This window comes from Prinia subflava, chromosome 4, assembly GCF_021018805.1.
Source record: "Prinia subflava isolate CZ2003 ecotype Zambia chromosome 4, Cam_Psub_1.2, whole genome shotgun sequence".
Lineage (NCBI taxonomy): Eukaryota > Metazoa > Chordata > Aves > Passeriformes > Cisticolidae > Prinia > Prinia subflava.
This window is the reverse complement of record NC_086250.1, coordinates 2366937-2392475: the sequence shown is the minus strand read 5'-3', so window position 1 is coordinate 2392475 and position 25539 is coordinate 2366937. Positions and strand designations below refer to the sequence as shown.

The following is a 25539-nucleotide window of genomic DNA, read 5'->3' as shown; positions in this document are numbered from 1 at the left end:
AACTAAATTAGGGAAAGGACAAGCTAGAGGCAGATGGGAGAGCAGCAGAGGTTGTTCCTGGCTTTGTCCTTATTTTAAAAAAATGGCGAGATACGGGACAGAGGTTGAACAGAAGTTTGGTACCACAGCAGCCCACAGCCCTGAGAAATCCAAACTGCTTCTGTCCCCCGAGCTAGTGATGAATTTGGCATGTTTTCCTTTCACTGTCCCCTCAAAAAGAACCAACCCTCGTGCTGTCACTGTCACTGCCAGGACTCCTCACTGTGGTAGTTCTGCTGAGTGAGTGTCCCAGGTTTGAGGGAAACACTGTATTTACCAGGTAAAACAACAGGAGCTGTCAACACTGTGATTTCTAGAGGCCAGACCAGACAACCACAGGAGATTTTTATAACTATAAATACGTGTGTGTGTGTTTTGTCCATGTTTTTATATGTACATTTTTTAATATGTACATTTACATATGGCCTGAGCTGTGTCACACATGGAGAGGAGCTGCACATCTCTGTCTCCATGCCATGCTAGTCCTTGGCCTGCCTGATGCAGCATCCAGAGGGTGGCAATATCCCACACTGCTGCTCAGCTAAGCTCCCTTCTTTCCTTCTTTCTCGTAGCTCCCCTGGCAATCATCACACCCTACTTTCCTCATGCTAGCCACTCCTGTGAACTCCTTTTCCTTCCCAAAAGCTTATCACACCAGAAGGACAGGCAAGGAGTACAAAGGTGCTGTGCCAGATCGTGACCCAGGAGAGGTCAGAATGTGCACATACATTATTTTAATGTTGAGCCTCCCTTCTTTCAGTATTAATTCCAACCACCCACCCACCCCCGTGCATTTGGGATTCCCACATGACTCATGGCAGATCTAACGAGATGATACATCCACCAAGGGAGAAATCCTGTGCCAGATGCTTTACAAATCAAAAGAAAGCTCGGGCAGTGCAGAGCAGACAGTGAGAGCTGCGTACCAACCACTGAGACCAGCCTGAGAAGTCAGTCCAAATTAGAGGGCAACAAAACAGACTGTCTTCTAATAACTGGATTTTGACATCAGGTTTCACATTTCAGGTTTTTAACATCAGGTTAATAAACTGAGATTATTCCCCCCTCAGCTCGTGACCACAGAATGCCAAGAAACAGTTCAGGGTGTGAACTTCTGCAGCATTACATATCTACACTGGCCACCCACAGACACTGGGCTGGGATCTGTAGAGTATCACCCATTTCTCAGAGAGAAACAGAGAAAGAGGAAAAAATGTGTAGAGTGACATATATCAGGTTCTGTAGCAAACAGCTTCTACCTAACAAGACAAAAAACCCAGCCAAAAAAAAAAAAAAAATCATACATTGGAGGCCTAACAATATTTTAAAATTTTCAGCTTCCCTCTGACAATACACTTAGAATAGCGTAGGATGAGTACAAAAGATATCTGAAAGCTTTTAGCCTCCTGTCAAGTCCAGTGTTTTTTCACACTTTCCTCAAAATTAGGATATATATCCTTTTTGCTTTGTGCTCTCAAGTACAATTTCCTCTATTCTGAGCCTTCTGTGAATTAAAGCTCCAAACGTATGTCATGAAAGGCATCTCAATAAACAGAAGAAAAGGAAGCCCTCCCAGGAGGGCTGGGAAGAAGCTGTACATTTATAGTGTCTGTTATAGACATCATCCTGAGCAACCCAAATGGCAAGACCAGGTTTAACTAACCAAAGTCATGAAGATTTGCAGCCTTTGTTTACAATTGTGTGCATTCTGTTCCAGTGTTTCAGGTTCAAGGGTATCTTAGAGGCAAAAGGCCACTCCATTCAAAAACATTTGAACTCTGTATTTGCTAGAACTGGACCCAAACCAGGTCTGAATCCCCTGATTGGATCAAAGAGTAGCTTGGATAATTTTATCCAAATGCAGTTTTTCACTCAACAGTTACAGTTTTGATCTCATGGTGATCCAGTTCATGGTTCAATGAGCTGTTTCCTGGTTCTTTTCTCACCCAGTTCCCACTAAGTGGCCTTTTTGACAAACATTTTGGATTCTTAAAGGACTAATGACAAGAAATGAAAAAAAGGAAAAGGTCTTTGAAAACATTAGTACATCTTGCAGTTTGAGCTGAAAAAGCAACGGGACTGAATTCCAAAACAATACTCCCAATAATTTCAGTGGGGCCAAGATTCCTCTTCCATGCTGAAAGACCATTTAATTGATTTATCACACTTCTAATACAATATAAGCCACAAAAGACCATTTAGAAATCCTGCAGCAACAGAAGGGTGAGGTTTGTATTTCTTGTTATGTAAGAAAATGAAATCCAGCCCAGGACTTCTAGATGTTATTTTTTGGAGGATTAGCCATAAGCTAGAATTCCCATACAGGTCAGTTACAATTAATGATGATTAGGCTGAATATGCTCAAGGACAAAGTAATCTGGCAAGCAAGAAAATAACTGCAGATGTAGAAGGAGTGAGAGAACATTTGTGACCTAATGGTCTTAAGAGATCTTTTCCAATCTAAATGATTCTATGATTCTACTCCAGTTCACAAAGCACTCCTATAATAAATTAAAAACAACACAGTAGTACAGCTCTAGGTTTCAAAAATAATTTTCTCTTGAAGGTGAAGGTCATTTTTGGAGAGGAGAGACAGCTGTTAAGTCTAGTCTTTATTTTTAGGAAGGAACTCTAATTTTCAATCATCCCAATGAATGAAGTCTTACAACTACAGGGTTCAGGCTAAGTCTACCACTGCATTTTCCTGGCTCTGATTACAAGCATTTCAACATTGCTTTTGATGCTGCACCATTGGTTTACAAGCCCCATTATTTTTTATGTCCTTTTTAGATGAATGGGGAGGTTACCTTGAGAGATGAACCTTTAGGACTGAAGCATTTAAATGGCTTCTTGTCTTCAGACACACCATCCTCTGGCATCTTCTGGCGTTTCTCAGCAGCTTCAGCCCTTCTTCTTTCGATCTCCTCCTTCATCCTCCTCTTTTCCTCCTTAAAAAATATGAATGTTTGTTCTGTCAGAAACTGTATCACTATCACAGGGTTGTGCAGCCCTGGAAACATTTACCAGGTTTTCTAAGAAGAGGTTTTTATGCCAGTTGAAAAAGTTCAGTGATCTGCCTGAAATGTCCAAAGGTGTTAATGCAAATCCATCATAGTGTTAAGGATGCCAGGAAGACAATTAGTGTGTGCTGCTCTAGTGTCTCCTCACAGTGAAGCCACCACATTTCTTGTCATATAGCTCCACTTAAAGAGGGCTCAGTTTCTCTGTATGCTCATGTATCATACTGGTATTGTCCTTCTGTCCCTCTGCTCTGCCACTTATTGTGCCAAGGTTAATATTTAACGTGGAAAAATCAATAGGTGGCCAAGAAACCCACGATTAAACGCTTGCAGATTTCCCTCCAGAGATGAGTTTTGCTTCACGAGTGACCTGGGTTGAGAAATGTAACCAAAAATGTGTATTCTATTTTCATCTGTTGAAGTCGGTTGGGAGATATTGTTCTTTATCTCTTGTAACTCTAGGGGTGGAAAGAGGGGAGATCCCTTCTGTTAATGGACACCTGATAACAGCAGATAAGGCAGGGCCTCCTTATCTCTTCCTGCACCCATCCTCCTCTGAGGGACATCCCCTGTGAATGGGCCATTGAAGGTCTCTCACAGGACTGATAACATCACCTCATCCCATTGGGAGATGCTCCACCCAGCGGGAGGAGCCAAAGCCTTTCCACCGGGATAAAACAGCAATCCCAAACCCCAAGGGAGCCTGTTCCCACTGGATTCCCAGAGGAGGACTGGACCCATTCTGGAGGATCATCTCTACTCCAACAGAGCCACATCTGTCACTCTGGGAGGACTCACTGCGGGCTGCTCCAACACCCTGAGCAACAGGGCGTCAGGTTTGCATCCTGACTCTGTCAGGGGTCCTTTGCATTGTTGTATTTGTCTTATTTTATTTTTATTTTATTTTTATCTTTCTTGTTGCTTGTTCTCTCCCTATTAAGTTGTATTTCTGACTTGAAGTCTCCCTGGTTTTGCTTTCAAACCAGCACAACGAGCTACAAGTCAAAGCAGAAGCCCTCAAAGCAGCACCAGTGTGAGCACTGGCCAGTGGGGTCTGACCAGCAAGGTATTGTGCAGTCTTGGCATCTGCCGAGTTCTGCTGTAAAGAACTTAGTACATTAAAGGAATTGGCACTCTGCTGCCAGATACTGTCAGTATTATTCATTTACCATTTGTTTTCCAAACAACTAGGATTCCTAAATGATGCACCAGAGACTTGGAAATCCTATTTGTAGAGTCCCTTGGCAGAGGAAGTACGAGAAAACAGATGTGTTGGATATTCAATATTTAAATAGACAAGAATATCTCCCTAATGAGATCTAGCCCATTGTAACTATATATAACATTAGCATTCCAGCCCATCTGCAGCAGATAAATTTTGACATGCACTTTGTAATTCAATCTTTATAATGTCAAAAAAATCCTGCGGCTATAGCACTGCCCCAAGATTTTGAATCCCCAAGAAGATAAGAAATTTGCATCTATCACAGATGAAACCCTGACTCGTGAAAGCAGATATTGGAGCCCTGCCTTTCCTGAGGCTAGAATTAGAACATTTTTCCCTGCTCTGGGTGCTGCATGTTTTACCTCAGGTCTTCACTAGGCAAAAAGGAGTTGTCAACTTCACTAGAGATGCAACTAGTGAGAGGGGAGTGGAAGCAAAATAATAATAATGGACTAAACCCAAGTCCAACCCTCCGTACTTCACACTTACCTCCTCTCTGATTTTTCTCTCAGCCTCCTCCTGCTTCTTCTTCTGCTCCTCCTCCTCCAGGATCTTCCGACGCTCCTCCCGCCTTTTCTTCAGCTCGTCCAGCTCCGCTGCCGCCTCCTGCTGCTTCTCCTTCAGCTTCTCCAGCTCCTCGCTCTCGTTCTCGCCGCGGCGGCGCCGCTGATCCTCCAGCCTCCGCAGAGCCTCCACGCCCGGCTTCGCCTCCTCCGCGCCCGCCGTCCCCTTCCCGCCGGAGCGCCTGGGAGGGCGGCAGGAGGGAAAATGGGGCCATGGGGCTTTCCCTGCCCGGCCAGAGCCACCCGCTGCCCCGTGCCCGGCAGCAGCACCAGAGCCGGGCACTCCACGCTGCGGGAATTGGGCGGGGAGGCCCGGGAGGAGAGCTGGGAGAAACCCCTGGTTCGAAGCTTTGGGAACCACCCAATGGTTATGGCGGGAAGAGTTGTCTTCTGGGAAGTTGTTATGTAAATTAGTTTGTTCATATAAGGTTATGTTCTAGCATGTTCCCTGGGTTCTGTTCCCCGATTGGTTTAATTTTGCTGCATTAATTTGCATATTCTAATCCCCGCTTCCTATTGGCTCCTTCCCCTTAAGCTCTGCCCCCTACTTTATATAAATAACTGTAACGCTCTGGCCTGGGCCCTTTCTGGTGAACCCTACAGTGAGATGGGGTTTTCCTGTATGTTATTTGTTATTTTCACAGAATTGTTATTTTGCTGTTTGTTATTTTCACAGAATTCACAGAACCACCAGGTTGGAAGAGACCTTAAAGATCCTCGAGTCCAACCCAGCCCTAACACCTCAGCTAACCCATGGCACATACATACACAATTGACCAAGTAGTGTGAGAATAAATTGGAAATTTAATTTGAAATTTCATTTATTCCTTTCAAAAACAAAGTGAAGAGCAGCACCTGAGGTGTGATTATGAGTGGGTGTCCAGCCTGGACTACCTCTGGTTCAGGTTGCAGAAGTACTGAGAACCCAAAATATTCCACAGGCCTCTACAAGGCACTGTGTAATTTCCAAAGATCCAATGCACCTAATGCTGCACAGGACAAAAGAAGTCCCTGGCTATCTGAAGGCTTTCCTGCTTCATTGCAAGGTTGTAGCCCTTCCAGCAAACAAACCCAGGAACCTCAATATTTATTTTTTCCTTTGTCTCTTGGTCTCTGTGTTGGTCAACTCACCAAGACCTCCAAGCTTTGGGCCCAAAAAAGAAGGAAGAGGTCACTTCAGACAGACAAGAAGATCCCCCTGGCAAGGGCAAACATTTGGCCTCCAGAATTAAGAGAATGAAGAATGTTTGCCAAGATTTTCCTAAGAGCCACTCTGCTCTCTACCAGCACAGAAGGAAGGTTTGCCCTCAGTGCAGTCAGCCTCAATAAAATTAGCAACTTCTCAACTTTCAGCTGATTAAGTCAGTGCCACAATCCAGTCTGAACATTCTTGTTTGCAGACCTCGGGTGATTGTTTTGGCCTCCTTACCAAGAAGGATATTTAAAGTTTGGACCTTACTTTATTCTCATGATTCTGGGAAATCTCTATTCTCTGCTGTCGACACTGGGAAATTAGTATTGAGGTGCTGGGTGGAGGAAGAATTTTGTAAGCACCTCCTTGGTATTAAGAGATGAAGCTGGTTGCCAGCTTTCAGACAAGGAGGAAAAGGAAAGAAATGGTTTGTGGGAGCCAGAAATGTCAGAACAATGTGGAAAAAACATGTTACATCATATTTAAGACTTTTGCAGTCCTGTATGAGAATAGGGAGGAAGGCAGGTAGGAGGGGAGATGGGAAAGGGAAGCCATAAAATGGGATTTTATTCTGTATTTCTCGTACTGACTGGCATAGATAGAAAGAAAGATAACATTTTTCTTTAGCCTCCACTACCCTATTTTGTTCTCAGTTCTCACCACTGAAAGTTAGCCAAGTTATATTCATTCTAAATAGTATCTGATGTGTGTATTAAAAAAAAGAAAAATTAAAGAAACAAAGGACAGCTCCAGACAAAGCTCAGCTCTGTGGGGGCAGTTCATTAGAAAATGGGCCAAGAGCCCCTAATTCAAACCTAACAACCCAACAAACACAGGCATCTCTGCTGATGTTGTCAACCCAAATCTTGTACACAGCTGATAAGAGGTTGTTGAACAGGCTTCTTCACACTTTCATGAAACAGTAGAAACAGAAATAGAAAAAAAAAAAAGGAGTGGAAACTCAAATCTACATTTTGTCACTAATGCCTTTCTCCCACAGGAAGTAAAGCAAATGAAAACACAACAAAAATATTTTTAGAAAATCATTCTCATGTTATTGGTGATGTGACCCAAGTTTTGAGCAAGGCCAATTTCCTGCTGCTCCATCTCCATTGCTGTCTGTCTTTTGGCCTTAGGTCAGGGTGTCTCCAGGGTCTTTTGAACTGCATTTTATTTTGAGAAAGTTTGTTTTTCCCGGAAGAATCATGAGGGGAATGCTGAGATACAATAGCAAATCCCATCTGCCATGCTCAGTTTTCTCAAAGTGCCTGGAGAGCTTAACCTTTCCTTTGCCTGTGTCAAAGTAAAAGAGGAAGAGAGATGCAATAGGAGAAAAATTTAGATTTCTAACCTACTCATTCCTAGTTTTCTACTAAAAGGAAGAACTTAATTTCTATTTCATGTACCCCACGCTTTTAGCAGGCAGGATCCTTTCAAATAAAATTTCCATTAGAAAATTGTTACCTGCTTTGAATTTCCCAATATAAGCACAAGCCAAATATTTCCTTAAAAAGAAAAATAAAAATCAAACTGTGATACAGCTATAAAAAGGAAGGGGGGGAAGAAAGAAAAAAAGAAAAAAGAAGATTATTTTGGCTAGGAGAGGTTTTTACCTAACTGGAAAAACGCTTTTCTTCAGAAGCCATTAATTTCAATGTTTGCTTTGAAATCAAGAAAGAAGCTCTTTCTAGAGTTACCAGCTGGATTGTGCTTTCTTCTGATAATTAAAGATAGGTGGGTAGTTGAAAATAGGTTACTATTTCTATGTGCATGTCAACAATTACTGTGAGCTCTGATTAAAAAAATTAGAGAACACAAAACCTAGGGTTTTGGCATTATTTGCCTCTGTGCAGATATCAGAAATAAGTAAGGAAGGAAAGCCCCAGCAGAGCAAAGCCAAGGCTCTTGTCTCTACTGAGGGATCAAGGCCATTTCCTCTGCTTGCTGGACTTTGTGTTGTTACTGCAGCAGAGCAGGGACAGCTTAGAAACTACAGAACTGCAGCCCAAGGAGCACCTGAGCCACTGCTGGTGTTGCCAGCCCGGTTTCTCGACTCAGCTGCCACAAGCAGAGAGCCAGAGCTGGCCCTGATGTGCTGGAGCTCAAGCAAGCCCAATTTTCACTTGGAACTCACCCAAAAGCATTCTCAGTGGGTTTGAGTTTGGAGGCAGGGGGTTCACGCTCTCCATTCTGTGCCTTTTGCTCAGGAGCGCCCTTCTTGCGATCCCAGACGCTTTTCATCTCCTCTTTGGGTGTTTTGCCTTTGTCATCTTTTACCTGTTCAGGAGATAGCACAAATCACAGAACAAAGCACAAGACACACAAAAAGAGTGTCAGAATGAGGCATTCTAAACAGCAGCTGAGAAGCACAAATTTCTTGGCAGGGTTGGGAACTGCCTTCTAACTGTTCCTGTGCTGTAGGGCAGAACTGGTCTGCAAAGCTCTAAACTGTGATCAACTATCACCTGGGTGTCCTGAGCTGAATTCCAGGGCAAAGCATCTTGAAAATAACATTATCAGTCTTCTGTGAAAGTTTGCTGTGGCCATGGGACTGTGCCACCACCCTGCATCCCCACTCTTCCCTCCCACTGCAGCATCTTTCACCTGTTGCTTCTTAAGATTGTGGGTTGCAAACTCTGGGACTTGCCAATACATTTTTGGTACCAGGTTTAGGGCATTAGTACAATAAAAATAACACATAACCTCCAACAAATGTCAAGCTTCATGCGCTTTTCAGTGTCATAGCAGAAGGAGACTTCATTATTGCAAGAATAATGGCCAAAACCACAAAATCATCTTTGTATCAGAGCAAAACTTACTGACAAAAAGCACAGCCCTGCCTGGGGCTGGTCATGGGTAGCATTATCAGACATGATTATTTAAACCTAGGCAGAAGGGAATGCTCTGGAAAACGTGAGTAAAAATTCCCTTTATCCTTAAAAAGTTGTGTCTTATGATTCCTAATGGTAATCAAGAGTATTCTGTGCATAAATTTCATTCTCCAGTATTTCTTCAGAGTTATGAGCTTGAAGTATTTATCAATACCACAGATGGCCTGACCCAGCATGCAGAGTCATGGTTAGATGCTGGTGAAAGGAGAAAGTGGAATGATTTAAGTTATGTATCCTCAGGTAGAAATATTCTTCCCTGTTAGTTAAGACTACCAGCCAAAACAAACGTTCAACAGAAAGTTCCAGTTTGAAAGTTTTCAAACTTTCAAACAATTCAAGCGGAGATCTTTAGAAAATAAATACTTTGGAAACCTGTTGCAATCCCATTTGCTAACTAGAAAGATGAAGAGCTTCTGTAACAGTCCTGTCTGCAGCACAGCTGCTCTGAAAGGTGCCTTGAAGATGCACCTTGAAATAAAAAAGCAGTACAGGGCTTCACACCCCAAATCAAAAGAAACTTCTGTTCTTCCTCATCAAAGAACAACTCCTGGAGAAGCAAAACCACAAAGGATGAGTTCAGAGTCTTCACAGCCAAGCTCCTCCTAAGCCACTGAATTAGGCTGGTGCAGAGTGAAGCCTGAAGTCAGGCTGACTTCACCTGGGGCCAGTTTGGCTCTCAGAGAAACCAGATGCCATGGACACGTTAGGAGTGAGCACAGGATGCTCAAACCTCTTGAGCCAGTTTGCTGCTGGTGGGGGCTGTTGGACACGACCAACAGAGGCCTCTGCTCTGCTCTGAGAGCACTGCAGGCTTTTCCCACCCTCTCCTGCCAACAGGAGCTGGCAGCAGCTCCCTGGTGGACAGGAGGGGAGCTCAGCATTCTTTGGCCATGATGCTGCAACTGCTGCAAGCGAGGCCATTATTGCCAATATTTATTGTAATAAACCAAGGAGTGGTTTGCTGTTTTCTAGGAGCTGAGACAAGCAGGGCCTTCATTCATTTATCCTGATGGATGCCATCAGACAGCATCCTCTTCTGGGTGTTCCCAAACTGGGGTGAGCTGGTGATGGTGCTCCCAGCAGGGATCTCTCTGCCTCTCCCAGCCCTTCAGCCCCAGGCAGGGTGATGCTGAAACCGGCTGTGTGCATTGGTGCAAGATCTCTTGTGCCAGGATGTCTGTCCTGGGATTTCGAGAGCATGAGATTTCCTTTGCTGAGATTTTCATCAAGACCTTCCTAAGTCTTAATAAAAAGCCAACGCTCCCAGCTGCCTTATGTATTGAGGTCCACTGGGGAGGGTTGTATCCCTTACATCTTAATTGAAATCACTGAGAAAACTAATATTAAAACAATATAGTTTTAAAAATAATAGGTTAGGAAATAGCATTTCAGAAGGCAGTAGGATTTATGATAATGTGTCTGCATTTGAGAAAACCATTAACACAGCTTGGCCTCTTTATTCAAAAAGACGGCAAAACAAGATATTACAGAAACATTTCACATCTTCTGGGCTCAATACTTCTCCTACTAATTTTAATACCAAAGCAGAGATTGATTACCAAAGAAGCAGAAACCTTTGTATCTCATTCCAAAGGCAGGCAACAAATTAAGTTCTTTCCCTTGTCTCACTGTTTCTCTAAATTGCAGACTAATTCAGCTTCTGCTGATTTCAAAAAGGACTCCACTTGGAGCAGACAGGAGATATTACCTGATCCGAAATAGTTCACATGTTGTCACAAATCTTGATATCAAGCTAGAACATGACCAAAGGCATGGTTAACAAATTTCCAGCTTTATGTATTTATATTTGTATCTCTTTCTCTACTGCCTCTTTTCTGTTAGATTTTATGGTATTATTTGAGAGCTGAGCTTTCTAAATTTTGAGTTTGAACACCTTCAGACTGAAGCAAATCAGTTGCTGGGGCTGGGGCCCATCTGGCAGATTTGACTCCTTACTTGGGCTCAGTTATTTGGGGAGTTAAAAGCTGTGGGCATCTGGGTCTAGGGCTTCCCTGCAGAGTCAAATGCCATCCCCAAATACCATGAGAAAAGCAACTGCTGCAGCACGTCTGGCCAAACTGGAAGCAGGAAATACCAGGAGTCTCACATCATGAGAAAGCTCGTTCTTATGAACTTCTCAGGTCACTTTTAAGAACCAAAAACTGTGCAGAAGTTCAGAAAGAGAGACCTTTTTTTTTGCTTGCCAAATTAATCAAAACCTGAACTTTTGAGGTCCAAAGCAAAAGCAAAACCTGATTATTTAGATACACTCCATTCCCTCAGGGTCTTGTTCATGAAACACTGGCATCCCCTTAGCTGCAAGCACATTCAGAAAGAAACCTCTTTGAATTTTTATGTCTTGGAAAGGGGAGGGAGAAGCAGAGATAGGAGCTTGATCTTGCCTGATCATCAATTTCTGTTCACAAGTAAAGAAGCAACAACTGAGATTTTCAAGACATTTTGAATGCTCAGGGTGGGTATTCAACATTGCACTAGAAGTGGGATTGTATTAAGTTGTCTCAGCTTCAGCATCCAAAGATGGAAACACTAAAATCACAAGTAACTTTTATAAGTCCTGCCAATTTCCTGGAATAATCTAGCCCAGTGGGAAGGTTTTAAAAGCATGATGAGAGCTCCAGGGAGAGTTGGCCAAGCTCTACATAAGAACAAGCAGGACAACTGTGTCTCAAGTTCCCCACAAATCAAAGTTTGTGGTCAGTCGCAGACTCCTCTTTACATTTACTTGCAATATTCAAATATTGCATGCAAAAGTGAACAGTGGAAACTGGTTCTGCCTTCTTAATATAATCCATCCCTTTGGGTTTTTTTTCTGCAGCTATTTCCTCACTGCTCCCTGAGGGTGAGCTAAGCATCTCCAGCATGTTCCAAACTCATCTGCTAACTAAGGACCCTGCAGTGGACCCTCTACAACCCTCAATGTCCCAATCCACCAGACAGGCTGCAATCTGTGCTGAGGCTCCCTTTAAGCCACACAGACCTGGCTGAACCCAAAAGGGTCCAAATTTCCAAGGCTCTGAGCATTCTCCCCTACCCAGGGGCTGTTTTGAGAGCTGCTGCACTGAACCAAACCCACTGCACAGCACAGAGCAGGGCTCCCTGACCCAGCTCCACCCTGAGGAGTGAATGGCCCCCAGATCTTATTTACTTACCATACAGTAAAACACCATGGCACCAGCTCCTGTGTTTACAGTGGAAATGCAATGCAGTAAATTTGGTGGGTTTTCTCTTTAAAACAAAAGAAGAATCTTGGGTATGCACAGTTTATATCACGGGGTATTGCAGCTTGCGGGGGAATTATTAGTTAAGGCAGTCAGGTGGCCAAGGGGCCTAGATAATTATTATCATTATGATGATTATTATTAATTATCATGATGATGATGATGATAATGATTATTATTAGAGTAAGTTCTTTTCACAGGGAAAAAGTTCACAGTAAAGTGAGAGGGAACCAGGGAAGGATGATTAGTTGATACTGTCCTGAAAATTTCATCCCTAGGGGGAAAAGCCATACTTGTGTTGTTGACTGAACTGAGTTTCCTAAAATATTTGTTTTAAGACAAACAGGAATTGTTCCTAAAGCCCCAAAAGAACAAACTACTTAAGAATTTACTTAATTTTAGGCACTTAAGGAGCTTCATCCCTATTTATTTCAGCAGGATTACCCATGTTCTTGATGTAGAGCACAAGCTTAAGTACTTTGCTGAAGAAGCAACTTCCACTTATAGGTGCCTGATTTGTTTTCGTATCTAAGTTTCCCTATCACATCTAGATCGGTGGTTTATGAGTTACCTGATCTTTTATGGAGGTAGCTTGGAGCTTCTCTTCTGGCAGCTTTTCCTTTTTAGCTTCCACTTTTTCTTCCTCCTTTGTTTTTGGGTTTTTAATAATTTATTTATATTTTAGCACAAAAAACAAACTGTTTGCGTTTTTCGTTTTGTGCTCACGTGTGCAGCCACAGCTCCATCCTGTGCTGCTGTGCCCCCTCCACCCTCTCCAAACCCTCAAACTCCCCCCACGTGGGCCTTTCTCCCTGGTGTGGCACCATGCTCACGTGTCCCGGTACTGAGCCCCTTTCTTGTGATTGCATTCAGCACACAGCATTCCTCACACAATTTCACAGGTGCCCATGATGTTTCCTGCCAAGATGTGCCTGCCTCCACCTCATGTGTTACTGCATCAGGCCAGGTTATAGCAGCTGAGGGGTAAAAAGGCAGCAGAAGAAAGGACATGCAGAGGTCTGAACATGCAAGGTTTTCTCTGAATGATGGAGTGAGGTCAGGCCTGTTGTGCACTGAATTATTGGTAAGCAGAGGGGGGGATTTAATTTTAAAAAGAGAGAGCGACAGCACAAGTGTTAGTAACTTCAGTACAGGACTAGATCTGTGAGGAAACTCCAACTCAATCTTTTCTTGCATTACATTTCACACAAACCACAGGTGTCTTGTTTTGGTGCAAAATGTTTACTGTACCTTTTTCTTTAAGAAAGCTGCTTGAGGTTTTTCGTCTTCTACTTTCTTCTCTTTTACCTGTTTATCTTCTATTTTCTGTTCTTCCATCTTTTGTTTTTCCTTTAATTTCTCTGCTTCTAGCTTAGCCTTTTCCTCAGCTGCCCTCTTTTCCTCTTCTGCCTTTGCCCTCGCCTCAGCTGCCCTCTTCTCCTCCTCTGCTTTCTGTTTTTCCTCAGCTGCCCTCCTCTCCTCCTCTGCTTTAGCCCTCTCTCTTTCCTCAGCTGCCCTCTTCTCCTCTTCTGCCTTTGCCCTCTCCTCAGCTGCCCTCTTTTCTTCCTCTGCTTTCTGCCTTTCCTCAGCTGCCCTCTTTTCTTCCTCTGCTTTCTGCCTTTCCTCAGCTGCCCTCTTTTCTTCCTCTGCTTTCTGTCTTTCCTCAGCTGCCCGCTTTTCTTCCTCTGCTTTTAGCCTCTCCTTTTCTTCTGCTTCCTTCCTTTCTGCCTCAGCCTTTTCCTCATCCCTAACCTTCTCTGTATCTACAGCATCAGTTACACTTTGTGTCCCTTCTGGCACAGCATTTGTACTGTTCTCTGCTTTGTGCTCCTCTGCATTTACAGTTCCTGCCTCTTCTTTTTCTGCTGTCACATCTACCTGATTTTCCTCTACGGGGAGCTCCTTTGGTTTCTCCTCCTGTACCTCCTCCTTGTCTTTTCCTTCTTTTTTGTCCTCCTCTTCCCCATCTTGCCTCCAGTTGTTCCTTTGGTACGATTTGGTGACCGTTTCCGTCTCCTCGCTCTCGTAGCGCCCTCGGCGTGTTTCAGCCTTCTCCTCTTTCCCCGTGGTCTCGTTTTCTTCCACGTTGTTTACTTCTCTCCTGCTGGGCACTGACAAGCTCCCATCTGTGATCGTGGGGTCGAGTTCCTTCTGACGTTCCAGGGCTTCCTGCAGGCGTTTCTGGCGCCTCTCCTCCCGTCTTGCCAGCCTCTCCAACAACGCAGCCTCATCGTCTGTGGAGCGCTTGCTTTCCTCTCCTGCCACACTGTGCAAAAGGGACAGGTTTGGATTAAATAAACAAATAAATAAATTCTCTCTAGCAGCACATGCACTTCACTGTTTCTAGGAAAAAATCTTGCTGTCACATCATGCCATGGTTGGAAAACACATGAAAGTTGCACGCTTCGAATTTTAGCTGCTGTTTTGCCATCCATATCCATTCTCCTGGCCTTAAATAAATTGCTTCTTGTGCTCAGTATCTGTTAGCCCTTGCCACCACAATTCTGGTTTCTTCTATCAATTGTGCTATGGCCACTGGAAATGTGGGGATATTCATTCCTATGACTGTTTCTGGATTACTGGGCAGATTGCATGAATGCTGGTGGACAGAAATGAATACTGCAGCTGACTCTCCTGGATGGAGCCCACACCTGGTGTATCTGCTCGCTGTAGGAAACTGCTGTGATATGCAGTAAGGCAAAGGACATGTTTAAATCATACTGAGAGGCATTTTCAACTTTCTTAACAGATGAAAAGGTTAAGGAACCAAACAAATGATGGACAACCAGGAAGGCCACTCAGCCTGTGACAAGTGGGTGGTGATAGGACTGATGTGGTGTAATGGTTTAGGGGCTACAGGGGCACTGCTGGATTGATTGTTGGACTTGATGACCTTAAAGGTCTCTTCCAGCTCTGATGATTCCATGATTCCAAGCATCACCTCCTTCCATCAGCTTTTCTGCTCTTCATACCTGTCTGCCACTGACAGTGCCAGGTGAGTGCTGTGCTCTAGAGCTCACACCCTGCACCTTGCAGGCATTTTGCAGCCACAGCTTGAGGGCTGGGTGCCACTCAGTGTTTTGGATGCCATGACCCCTGTGAGCAGAGAAAAGATGTGGTGGGTTTTGTGAGGCCAGATGCATCCATGCCTGAGAGAATCCAAGAGCTTCCACGAGCCCCAGCTGAATTCTCCCAGAGACAGCCTTGGGGACATCTGGATGTGTGCCATGGGCACGGCCTCAGGCCCAGAGTCACTGATGCTCCCACCCTACCATGCAGACACAGCCAGGCTGATCCCCATGGTGTGAGTTCATCCTTCAGCTGAAGGATGGCCAAACCCAGTACTTCGAATCCCAGCACCAAAACAAACCTGTTCCAGTCCTTCTCTACTCTGAACACAAATTACCATTGGCTTGTCCAGTGAACACCACCAGGCATTTATTTACCTGTTTTGGGCATTAACCTCGGATTTCTCTGTCCCTTCTCCTGAGAGATCTCCTTCTTCCTTTTGCCGCAGCCTCTCCTGCCGAGCCCGCCGGCGACGTTCTCTGGCGGCTTCCTCATCATCATCATCATTTCTCTGGTAGGACAGCCTGCAACGGGGAGACAAAGCTGCTGTAGCACATAGGACACTGAAAAAACCACAAAAATCAGTTTTCCAGAGCACAGTGAGCATGGCTACAGTGGCTGCTCCCCATGCTGTTGTGAAAATAGGCTGTGAAACTGAGATGTGTGACTTCCAACCCTGGATTTCTTTTGTTTCTCAGAAGTGAACCTAAGAAAATAGTCCCTGTGAAGGCAGCAGCCACACCATGCTGTCAGCTGGCTCCTAGAAAACACCAAATCCATAAAAGGCAGGCTCTGTAGCTCAGCAAACATCCTCCTAGCCTGCACCATGATCCTGTCAGAGCACTCACAGCAGCATTTGAGCAGACTGTTTCACAGAACTGAAATTGGACTCAGCAAAGCAGCTTTTCACTGGTCTCCTCCAAATATCACACGCTGAAAATGGTGACAGTATTCTGCATTTTGAAGACTAGAAAGCAGGGAGACACAAGTACAACAGCAGCTCTCAGTGGTTGTTTCTGAGTGCCAAACATTCGACACCCACAAAATTTTTGTGAGCCCGGAGCCGTGCCAGGGCAAATCACACAAGATCTCTGCTGTGATGAAAGCCTGCAGCTGAGAACCCATTGTATTCTTCTAACCCAACAGATGATTACATTTAGTTTCATCCTACTTGAAAAGGAAAGCAAGACCTTAAAACCCTAATAATCCTGTGTCCCATTCAAATCTTTGCTGAGGTTATTGCTGTGTGAGATAAAGGGAGAGGCCTGCATTCCTCTTATCTTTTTGAGCAGGGAAAGTGAATTAGGCAGCTCACATGTGCCAGACCCAGTCAGGACATTCATTTGCTTTGCTTCTGGCAGTGGTCTGGTACATCATGGTTAAGAAGTCTCTCTTCTTTACATGGTCACACATTTAAGTTAGCACTGCAGCCATGAACACAGAGAAAAACCCCAGAGTTCTGCCACAGTAAAGATAATGTCTGTATTGCAAATATTTTAACATTAAAAGCAACTAAACCATTTTGATTTGGCCATTAATCATATTCTTTGGGGCCAAACCTCTCCCATCACCGTGTTCTGATACTACTTTTCTCCTTTGCTGAAAGAAGGGTGAAAATACAGGTTCAGCAGGGATTTGCTTTAAGAATTAAAGTGTGAAACATGACTGAGCCACTTGCCAGACCTAGAACAGCATTTTCATCCTCAGAGCCAGAAGAATTTAACTTGCTACTTTCATCCTCTGCTTCCAGAGCTTTTTCTTTATAGAAACAACTCTTCTCAAAGAGAGTGCAAACCATGAGCAGCATGGCCATGAGGGACCACAGTGGGAGATGAGGAAGAAAGGAAGAAGATGAATTAAAAGCACTAAAGGTGATGCAGGGAAGGTAAGGACAAACATTTCCTGCTATTTGTAAGTGATTTCGAGGGGCATCAACATTTCATTTAGGTCTAGAATAGAAAGGACATGAATACAATAACAAACCAGTGGGGTCTTTAATTGCCACAAGAAACTCTGGAATACAGCTGCATTAGCAAACTGACCACAGACACCTCCCTCATTAGTAAGATGTTCTGGCTGCAAGAAGTCCATGATCTTTTCAACTCTGAAGTCCATCTGTAGGGCACAGGAGAGGACACACTGCTCCTAGCCTGTGGCAGCTGCACAATGGCCACAAATGAGACAATACCCAGGGTCTACAGCTCAGGATTTGTCTTTGCAGTGAGACCACACAAATATAGAGACTTTTATTCCACACTCTGTACCCACACAGAACACCCCTACACAGCAAGGAGAACAACTGCCTTTAAAAGCCTCTTTAAAATGCCTTTATTTTTAAACCACCACTTGTTCAACAAACTAAAAAAGGAAATAAAAAGAATACCCTAAGCAAAAAAAATTCCCACAAAATCTTATCCATTAAACAGATATGCACTTCCTGTCCTTGGACACTTATCACATAAATCATCTGTTAAGAAAGCTGGAAATGCCTCTTAATATGATTCTAAACACATCCTTTGCCTTACTACTTATTACAGCAGTTTCCTACAGTGAGCAGATACACCAGGTGTGGGCTCCATCCATGAGAGTCACCTGAATTATTTATTTCTGTCCACCAGCATTCATACAATCTGCTCAGTAATTCAGAAACAGTCACAGGAACAACTAGTTGCAGTCTTCTTAAGAGATGTGTTTCTTGTTTTCCTTAAAATTATGTTAACACTGCTTCCAGTGTAAAGAGTGACCCTCATTCTCCCACTGTCACAGATCTCTGTAGCAACCCATCACGAGCAAAATCAATTCGGGAGCTCTTCAGAGCTTATTTTCCAACTGCCTGTGTCTTTTGACATCCTTCAGACTAAGAGTAAGTAAATAATAAAAAGTATGTCTCCACAATTTCAACTCTGTTTATCAGACAGATGGGAATCTGATGATCCACGCTGGCCTCTGGTGTTGTTTCTCCACCCTTGGACAGCAGCCCTGTGAATTAAACCAAACTTAGATCCATTTGTCACCTTCCACATGGCTTTGCAGGGAAGTCTCTCTCCACAGTCAGCTGTTCCAGCTGTCTCAGGCAATGAGACCACAGCACAGCACGATCTCAGAGAGGCATGCCAAACCTGCTGATACAACTCTCCTGTGGAATATTCAGATCACACAATATTCTGGGTTGGAAGGGACCCACAAGGATCATCAAATGCAGCTCTCAAGGGCTGAAATCTCAGACCTGAAGAACTCAACAACAAATCTCATTAGCACCTGAGTAAGTCTAAAAAAGTTGCCCTCAGATTGAATAGGGGGACTCTGAGTGAAAAATCAATCTGCTGGTTTGGGAATACAGGAGATGTGGCCATCTGCTTCAGACCTTTTCCAGACAAATACAGCACTCTCTATTTTACACCAAACACTGAATTTATGTAAAGTTATAACCCAGCAAGAGACTTGGTAATAGCTGGGATGATTATGGGGCTGAAACCATCTCATACAAGCCAGCTTTAACTGGTTTCCACTTGAAACTGCAAATCAGCCCAAGCATTATCTAAGGCACTTTGGGTTTGGAGTTCCTTGCCCAGTACTACTACATTATTATTATTGTCTGAATTATGACAGCACTGAAATTTCCTGATCAAGCTCATGGGCTTGCTACAGTAGGCAATTTATGAGGACAGGGCAAGATCTGGTCCCCATTCTAAAGAGTGTGTATTCTGATTAAAGGGAAGCTTTATAATTTGTAGCACAATCCACCCTCAGTGAGTCATAAATAAACCTCATGAATCTAAATTCCTTTTTCATTTTTCACAGGAGTAGAAAAAACCTGCAAATTTGAGCTGGATCACACTACTCCATTTACAGGAGGCAGGGAGAAAGAATTGCTGTGGACCTGAACTTGGGCTCCATCTTTCAAGAGTGTCAGAAACACATGAAAATATTCCAAACAGTGCAAAAGCCATTAGGATTTTTAAGCAGGCAGCTCATATCTGCCTCATCTCTCCTCCATGGTTCACTCAGATGTCAGCCTGGTTTTCATGCCTGCAGGAACACCTTGCATTCCCAGCAGTGCCCTCGCAACATGGACTCAATTAGACACAATTGCACCTATTCAGCAAGCTCTTTCCCACCCTGCTTTGTTATTCTGGAGCTTTTACGTGTATTACAGATTGATTTTTGCAATCCACCCCAAGAAATGAGATCATTCATCCTGTACCACACTGCTGCACCTCCAGCTTGCAACCTAACCCACTTCTAGGGCCTCTGCCCTTTATTACGTAAGACCACAGCAGCTGAAGTGAGATCTGCTGGTTTGTGGCTCCAAATTTATGTCAGATGGAGGATGTCAGTAAAATGTCCTCAGTGACAAATTTCACCCCAGACCCGGTCTATAAAAGTTGAATTTGTTGGCCTGCTGTGCTCTTAGAAAGTTCTTTCTATTTACCCAGGCTCTTCCTGAAAGGATGGGTGGGGTGAGGATGGACTTTGTTAAAACACCCAGTGGGGAGTGCCCTTTGTGTCACTGTTGATATTCAGTCCCATTTTATTTATGATTACATGTGTTTTTAATCTTTTTATTGTTCGCTTGATTTGTGTCATGATTGAAACACTTCAAAACCTGAATATGAACAACTGATCAATCTTTACCTCAAAAAAAGAAACCAACATTAACAAATGCTCATGCTTCCACATGAGGCTGAGCCTCTTTCGAGCTTTACATGTCAATCTCAGCTGTAATTAATTTCATTCAACTCATATCTAAAAATGTGCTGAATGGTGAGGGATAGTCGTGGGGAAAAAAATGTTTTTTCTAATCATTCCTCCATCATTCAGTGAGAGCTGCCAGCATTCTGCTCAGACCTGCTCAAGAAGATTCATTTCTACGAGGGAATGAGCAGAGTTCCAGTCCAAAATGCTCATGCTTCAAAAAGATGTAGTGAGTGAAAACAGGGGATTATGCTGGAGACATGCAGACATGCCACCACATTCTCAGTCCAGTGTTGTGCATGAGTGCTGTCATTAACACCCATATTTTTCACATATTTCTCAATTTGACATGCACCATTTTCTTTTCACATTGAATGTAGGAGAGACAAGTGGATAAAATTAACCAATGGCTGGAAATGAAACCCAGACAAATTAAAACTGGAAATTAGGCACATGTTTTGAACGGTGAGGATGATTGCATACACAAGATATGATGGAACATGCATCTCTTATATCTCCACATCAAGAAGAATGGAAGTTTTGGGAAGTTATACGACAAAATAATATGGATTTTTGGGTTCATTGTGGATAGCTTGGTGAAATTCCACTAACATCTATGTATGGAAATTAGGCTAGATTACATGGTGGCACCTGCTGGACTTAAACACTACAGCCCTCCGTTTACAAACAGTGCATTTTGCTCACAATTTCTCTCTGTCTCACAAATATTTTTACTCATTTATCCATCCATTCTCCACAGGTACACAGCCTGTACTTCTGAGCAGGCAAATTACCCAGATATGCACACAGTTCTCAGGCCAAAACAGAGACTGATGCACCTTTCAGTCTGTTATGTTCTCACTCACTTCATTTTCATTGTGTGTTTCTACTACACTTTCTTCTTTTTTCATAGCTCCAAAGATTTCAGGGATTTTTATTTTTTTCTGAAGGGTAACCACTTATCAACTACTTTTCCAGGAGAACATCCTTTCTGGCACACCTGGCATCCTTAATTTCCTACCATACTTTTAGAAGCATTTCTTCTACCTAAAACCTTGACCTAAAATACCTAAAGGCTAAAACTTTTGGGCTTTTTAACATTTTTTTGTTTGAGCTGAGCAAACCTTTAGATTATTTACTTTGGTTAAGGCCTTGGCTGGGAGATTATTATTTTGTTTACATGACAGAATAGTTAAGCATGGGAAAGAAAAGGTCTTCTGAGAGGTTCAGTTTGTGTACCATTTTTTTTATGGTTCATCTTTTTTGATGTTTTTGACATTTAGGTTTTTTAACAGGTAAGGGAAGAGTAAGTACATTCATCCCTCTAACAGTGTGATTCTGAAATCTAAGGTGCAAGCAATCCACGTCGAAGAATGAAGGATAAAAAGTGATATGCAAAGTAAAAACCACAAGGAAAAAGGACTCCATAGCGACAACAAAAATCCTTGGTGACTACCAAATAACTAAGGCCAAAACCATCCAGAGATTTTATTTCTTTGCTGAGGATGGCACTGAAGCCTCTAGGAAAGATCCCAACTTCCCAAATTACCGGTTTCTGTTGAAAACATAAATTTCAGTTTTGCAGATGTCCAAGATTTCCATTTCCCTGTCTCTTTTCTTTTTTCCTGCTCCTAACAGCACAGTTCCCCTGGTTTTAGCTTCTAGCCCCAGACCCACTCTGTACCATCACAGCCTCGCTCTGCACAGAGGCAGAATGACTCATGCACACGCCTATTTTTCTTTCTTTTTTTCTCTTTTTCCTTTCCTCATGGCTTAAAACTGATGATCTGTTTCATAATATGAAATGCAAGCAGATTCTCCAACCACAGGCACACAGCTCTGGTAAACTGCCTCTGAGCACCTCAGCATAAATCCAACACAGGGCTGCAAACATGAAGGGTAAAACCCTTCTGCTACCGAAACAATGTCAATTTGGCCTCCAATGTATATTATATTTAGATAAAAGTGCTTGCTGGAAATGTACCAGGGGGGAAGCACGTAATTCTCTCAATATGTGAAGCCTAATGCTCTGCAGTTCTACTGCAGAACAATAGACATGGCATTGACCTCTCAGTGAGCAGAGCAGCACATCAAATCTGTTCCAATTTAGAGGTTTTATGTGAAAAAAGATGAATAACTGAGCACAAAACAATAATTGGCCAAGTGCCTTCTACCTGATAAATTTTTACTGTTTTCCTTGGTGCTTGGTGGAGTTCACTCAAATCTCCATTTCCCTGGCAGACAGCAAACATGCAAAATAAGTGTAAAAAACAAGCTTGCTTTTCCAAACGTGAAAAAGTGGGAGCAAAACCCAATCAGTGTGCATTCCACTGTGGTTAATGTGGTATTTGTTGACTCTGAAGCAAATTGTTTGCTGCCACCACCTCCAGCTTCTAGTGCTTTATTGCATATAAAATGCAGAATAATTTATGCCACGGCCTTACCCAGTAAGTAATATTTCAGGCATATGACTTGAGAACAACGGGCATCTTGCCTAGCTGAGGCATAAGCCAGGCTTTACAGGATTTGCCCTAGAATGTACAATCCACAATTTCCACAAAGACAAACAAGAAGTGTTCTTTCTTGTGGTTTTGGGCTGCTATATTTAATATGGCTTTCAAAGCACTTTTATACCTCAAATTGCCAGCTTGCTGATTGCATCCAAAATTAGGATCTAACTCAACGTGCAGTTTAGCCCAGTAGCTGCAGCAGGCAATGTTTTTTTGGAAAAAAAAGTTTCAACTTAAAAATATATATATTTATTATTTTTGGTGTTATTTTTTGTATTCCAGAGCAGTACACTGCATCCTCAGAAATCAGCAAACAAGAACAAGTTTATGATTTCAGGAAAGCACAAACTGAATTATTATAAATCATGTATGTATTGCTGACCTGGAAACCCAGCCTTCCATTTCATCTGCTTATCTACTTTCACCCTGGCCACCAGCTTTGAAGGCTTCTTTAATGCAGCACTCCAGGAAATGGAGAGCCTCCCAACAAACCAATGCTTGCACTTCTTTTCCTCCTCAAAGATTAACAGGATTGCTGCATTGTAAGGGCTCTATATTTTAAAAGGAAGTGCAGGACCATGAGGATGTCTCATACACATGAAGCTTCTTTAATTTCAACCTGCTCTTACTGAGTATCATGTAAAGACAAAGCAAGTTAACTCAGAGAATTCACTTAATGAGGAATGAAACATTAATATCTAAATCTATCTCAGTCACACACCCTAATCCACCATCACCAATCACCAATCTACTCACAATCAACTTCTAGCACATATTTGTTCACCATCCCCCCTGACAAAACAAGAAATTTGTGAAACTGGAGATGCAACATTTGGTCTTTAAAGATGACAGATTTCTGAGCAGATCTGCCTTTTCCACTCCTGTATTTTCTGCTCTTGCCTGCCAGGCTTTGCAGGGTACAATGAAGAACCACAAGCCAGGACTCTACAGCAGGGAAATGCTGAAGGGAAGAAAATTCCCAGCATCACATGGATTGACATCAAGGACAGCATCCACCAAGAGTGCTGGAGCCACCCTGAAAGGAGTTTTTCATCTGTCACTGAAGTGCTGCCAGGCCTGGGGCGGATCAGTTTGCAGGCCTTGGATGGCTCCATACCCAAACCAGAGGTCTCTGATGTAGGACTGACCCTAAATTCATTATGGATTTGGACAGAGTGGCACAGAGACACTGAGTGGGGCAGGAAGGAGCAATGTGGAAGCAGGAATAGTAGTCTGCAGGCCAGGAACAAGAACAAGACATCTCCCTGGGCTGTGACAGGAGAGAGGAGGCAGGCAGCAGCAAAGGGATGAGGAGCTCCCATCCCTGCAGGGCATTGAGGGGAAATGGAGCAATGCTGATGGAGAAATACTGGGGAAAAGGGAAATAGATCCTGCTGGGAATAGCCAGGACTAAAAAGCAGCAGGACTGGGCAAGTGGCTGCCACCAACATCCAGCCAGGTTCACAGGGGCCTGGAAAACCACAACCCTCCATGAGTGACAGCAGGGAAACCGTGACACAGCAGGCTGGGACTACCCAGATCACTCATCATTCAGGAACTTCAGCCCAGACCAAAGCGTTCTGTGGGCTGAAACACCTACAAACAGTCAGAACCCAGGATTTTTACTGCTTGCTGCATTGAAGGTATGGGTGTTAGCATTAGTGTGGTCTCTGTGAAGCATCAAAACTGCCCTGTGTTCCCCAGGGGATTGGAGATTGTAACTAAATGACTTGCTCAGAGCTAGACAATCCCTGAGGATGTCTGCTGAAGCTTTCAGAAATGCAGCAAACACTGGGCTGCTGAACAAAGTACAGGGCATGTATCTGCACACAGGGAGTCTGGAAAAATAATTTCACCAGATAATTATTCAGATAATAATAGAATAATCTTTTTTTATCCACTCTTCCCAGCACAAAATATGCACTAGGAGGACACAGCCCTAACATACCACAGCAGATTAAATATTGAAATAAATGCCACAAACACAGGATAGCAGAAGAAATGCAAGAACAGAACATGCACCAAAACAGAGCAGACTGTGAACCCTTATGCTAACTGAAACAAACCACTCGAGGGGAAATATGGCATTACAAATACATCCAGTGCTACAACATATGGTGAATGGAAAGAAAAATCTAATGAAAATCAGATGTCTCAACGTTTTCTGGTACCCATTCCCCACGCACACAGCTCATGGATGCTGTGCAGGTGTGGATTTGGTTTCAAGGGAAATTCATGGCTGTTTGCTTTTAACATGGGCAAGCATCTTTCTGAGGTGTTTAAGAAGCCCACTGTCAACAGCCAAGGCGATTAGGAGACACTTTCGGTGAGACAGCAGAGGAATTACTAGTGCAGATCCATTTGCTAACAGGATTAGGGGCAGATACATTCCATACATCCCTGTGAAAGCTAATCCTGATGTGCCCTTCACCTTCCTGAAAGGTAAAGAACCCTTCCATGAAGCAGGTCCACACAGATCTGTTCAGCCCTCTGAACAGCACCCTAATGTTACAACAATTTGCAGACATCGTGTAACAGCACTGCAAATTAAACAGCTGGAAGTTTGAAATGCAGCCATTGTAACTACACCCACATAAACACAATAAAATATCCTGGCTTTATCCTATTAGTTTTTCCTTAGATGTGCTTGTTCTTTTCATGATGCTCCACTGTAATCCTTATTCCAGAGAAGTTACTGGTAAGAAATTACCAAACTCAGTGCTGGAGATACTGTCTGGAAAGCTGACAGAGCTCGTGAGAGCTGACTAATCACACTGCAAATACAAATCTAAAAGTCACTGCTCTTTAAAAAGGAGGGGGAACAACCCTTTTCACAGAACTCTAGCATCCAACAGAAACCTCTCCCATTATTTTGCAAAGTAATCAAATAAAACACTATCAAGAGATGACTGAAAGGGAAAAATAGAAAAAAAACAGAGGGGGGAAGGAAACACATGACAATGGAGAACATCCCTGTAGGTCATGGGAGCTGGAAAGCCAGGAACAACCTGAGAATGACCAAAGAGACTGCAAAGGTTCCACCATGGCCACATCAGTGTGTGATGATGGTGATCCACATTTGTGTGATCCACATCA

At 43.3% G+C, this 25539-nt stretch overlaps 1 protein-coding gene across 9 annotated transcripts in view; it reads right to left on the bottom strand.

Annotated features, from left to right (window-relative positions):
- CALD1 (caldesmon 1) overlaps nucleotides 1–25539 on the bottom strand; it is a 145708-nt gene that overhangs the window by 11712 nt on the left and 108457 nt on the right. For 7 of the 9 annotated variants that reach the window (XM_063395147.1, XM_063395149.1, XM_063395146.1 and 4 more), the window contains 6 exons: nucleotides 15616–15762; nucleotides 13421–14435; nucleotides 12741–12815; nucleotides 8174–8316; nucleotides 4774–5029; nucleotides 2847–2987 (listed from right to left, as the gene is read on the bottom strand). In XM_063395147.1, coding sequence (XP_063251217.1) covers nucleotides 2847–2987; nucleotides 4774–5029; nucleotides 8174–8316; nucleotides 12741–12815; nucleotides 13421–14435; nucleotides 15616–15762 — 1777 coding nt within the window. The remainder of the gene's footprint in view (nucleotides 1–2846; nucleotides 2988–4773; nucleotides 5030–8173; nucleotides 8317–12740; nucleotides 12816–13420; nucleotides 14436–15615; nucleotides 15763–25539) is intronic. The other 2 variants (XM_063395153.1, XM_063395154.1) reach the window with 1 other exon arrangement.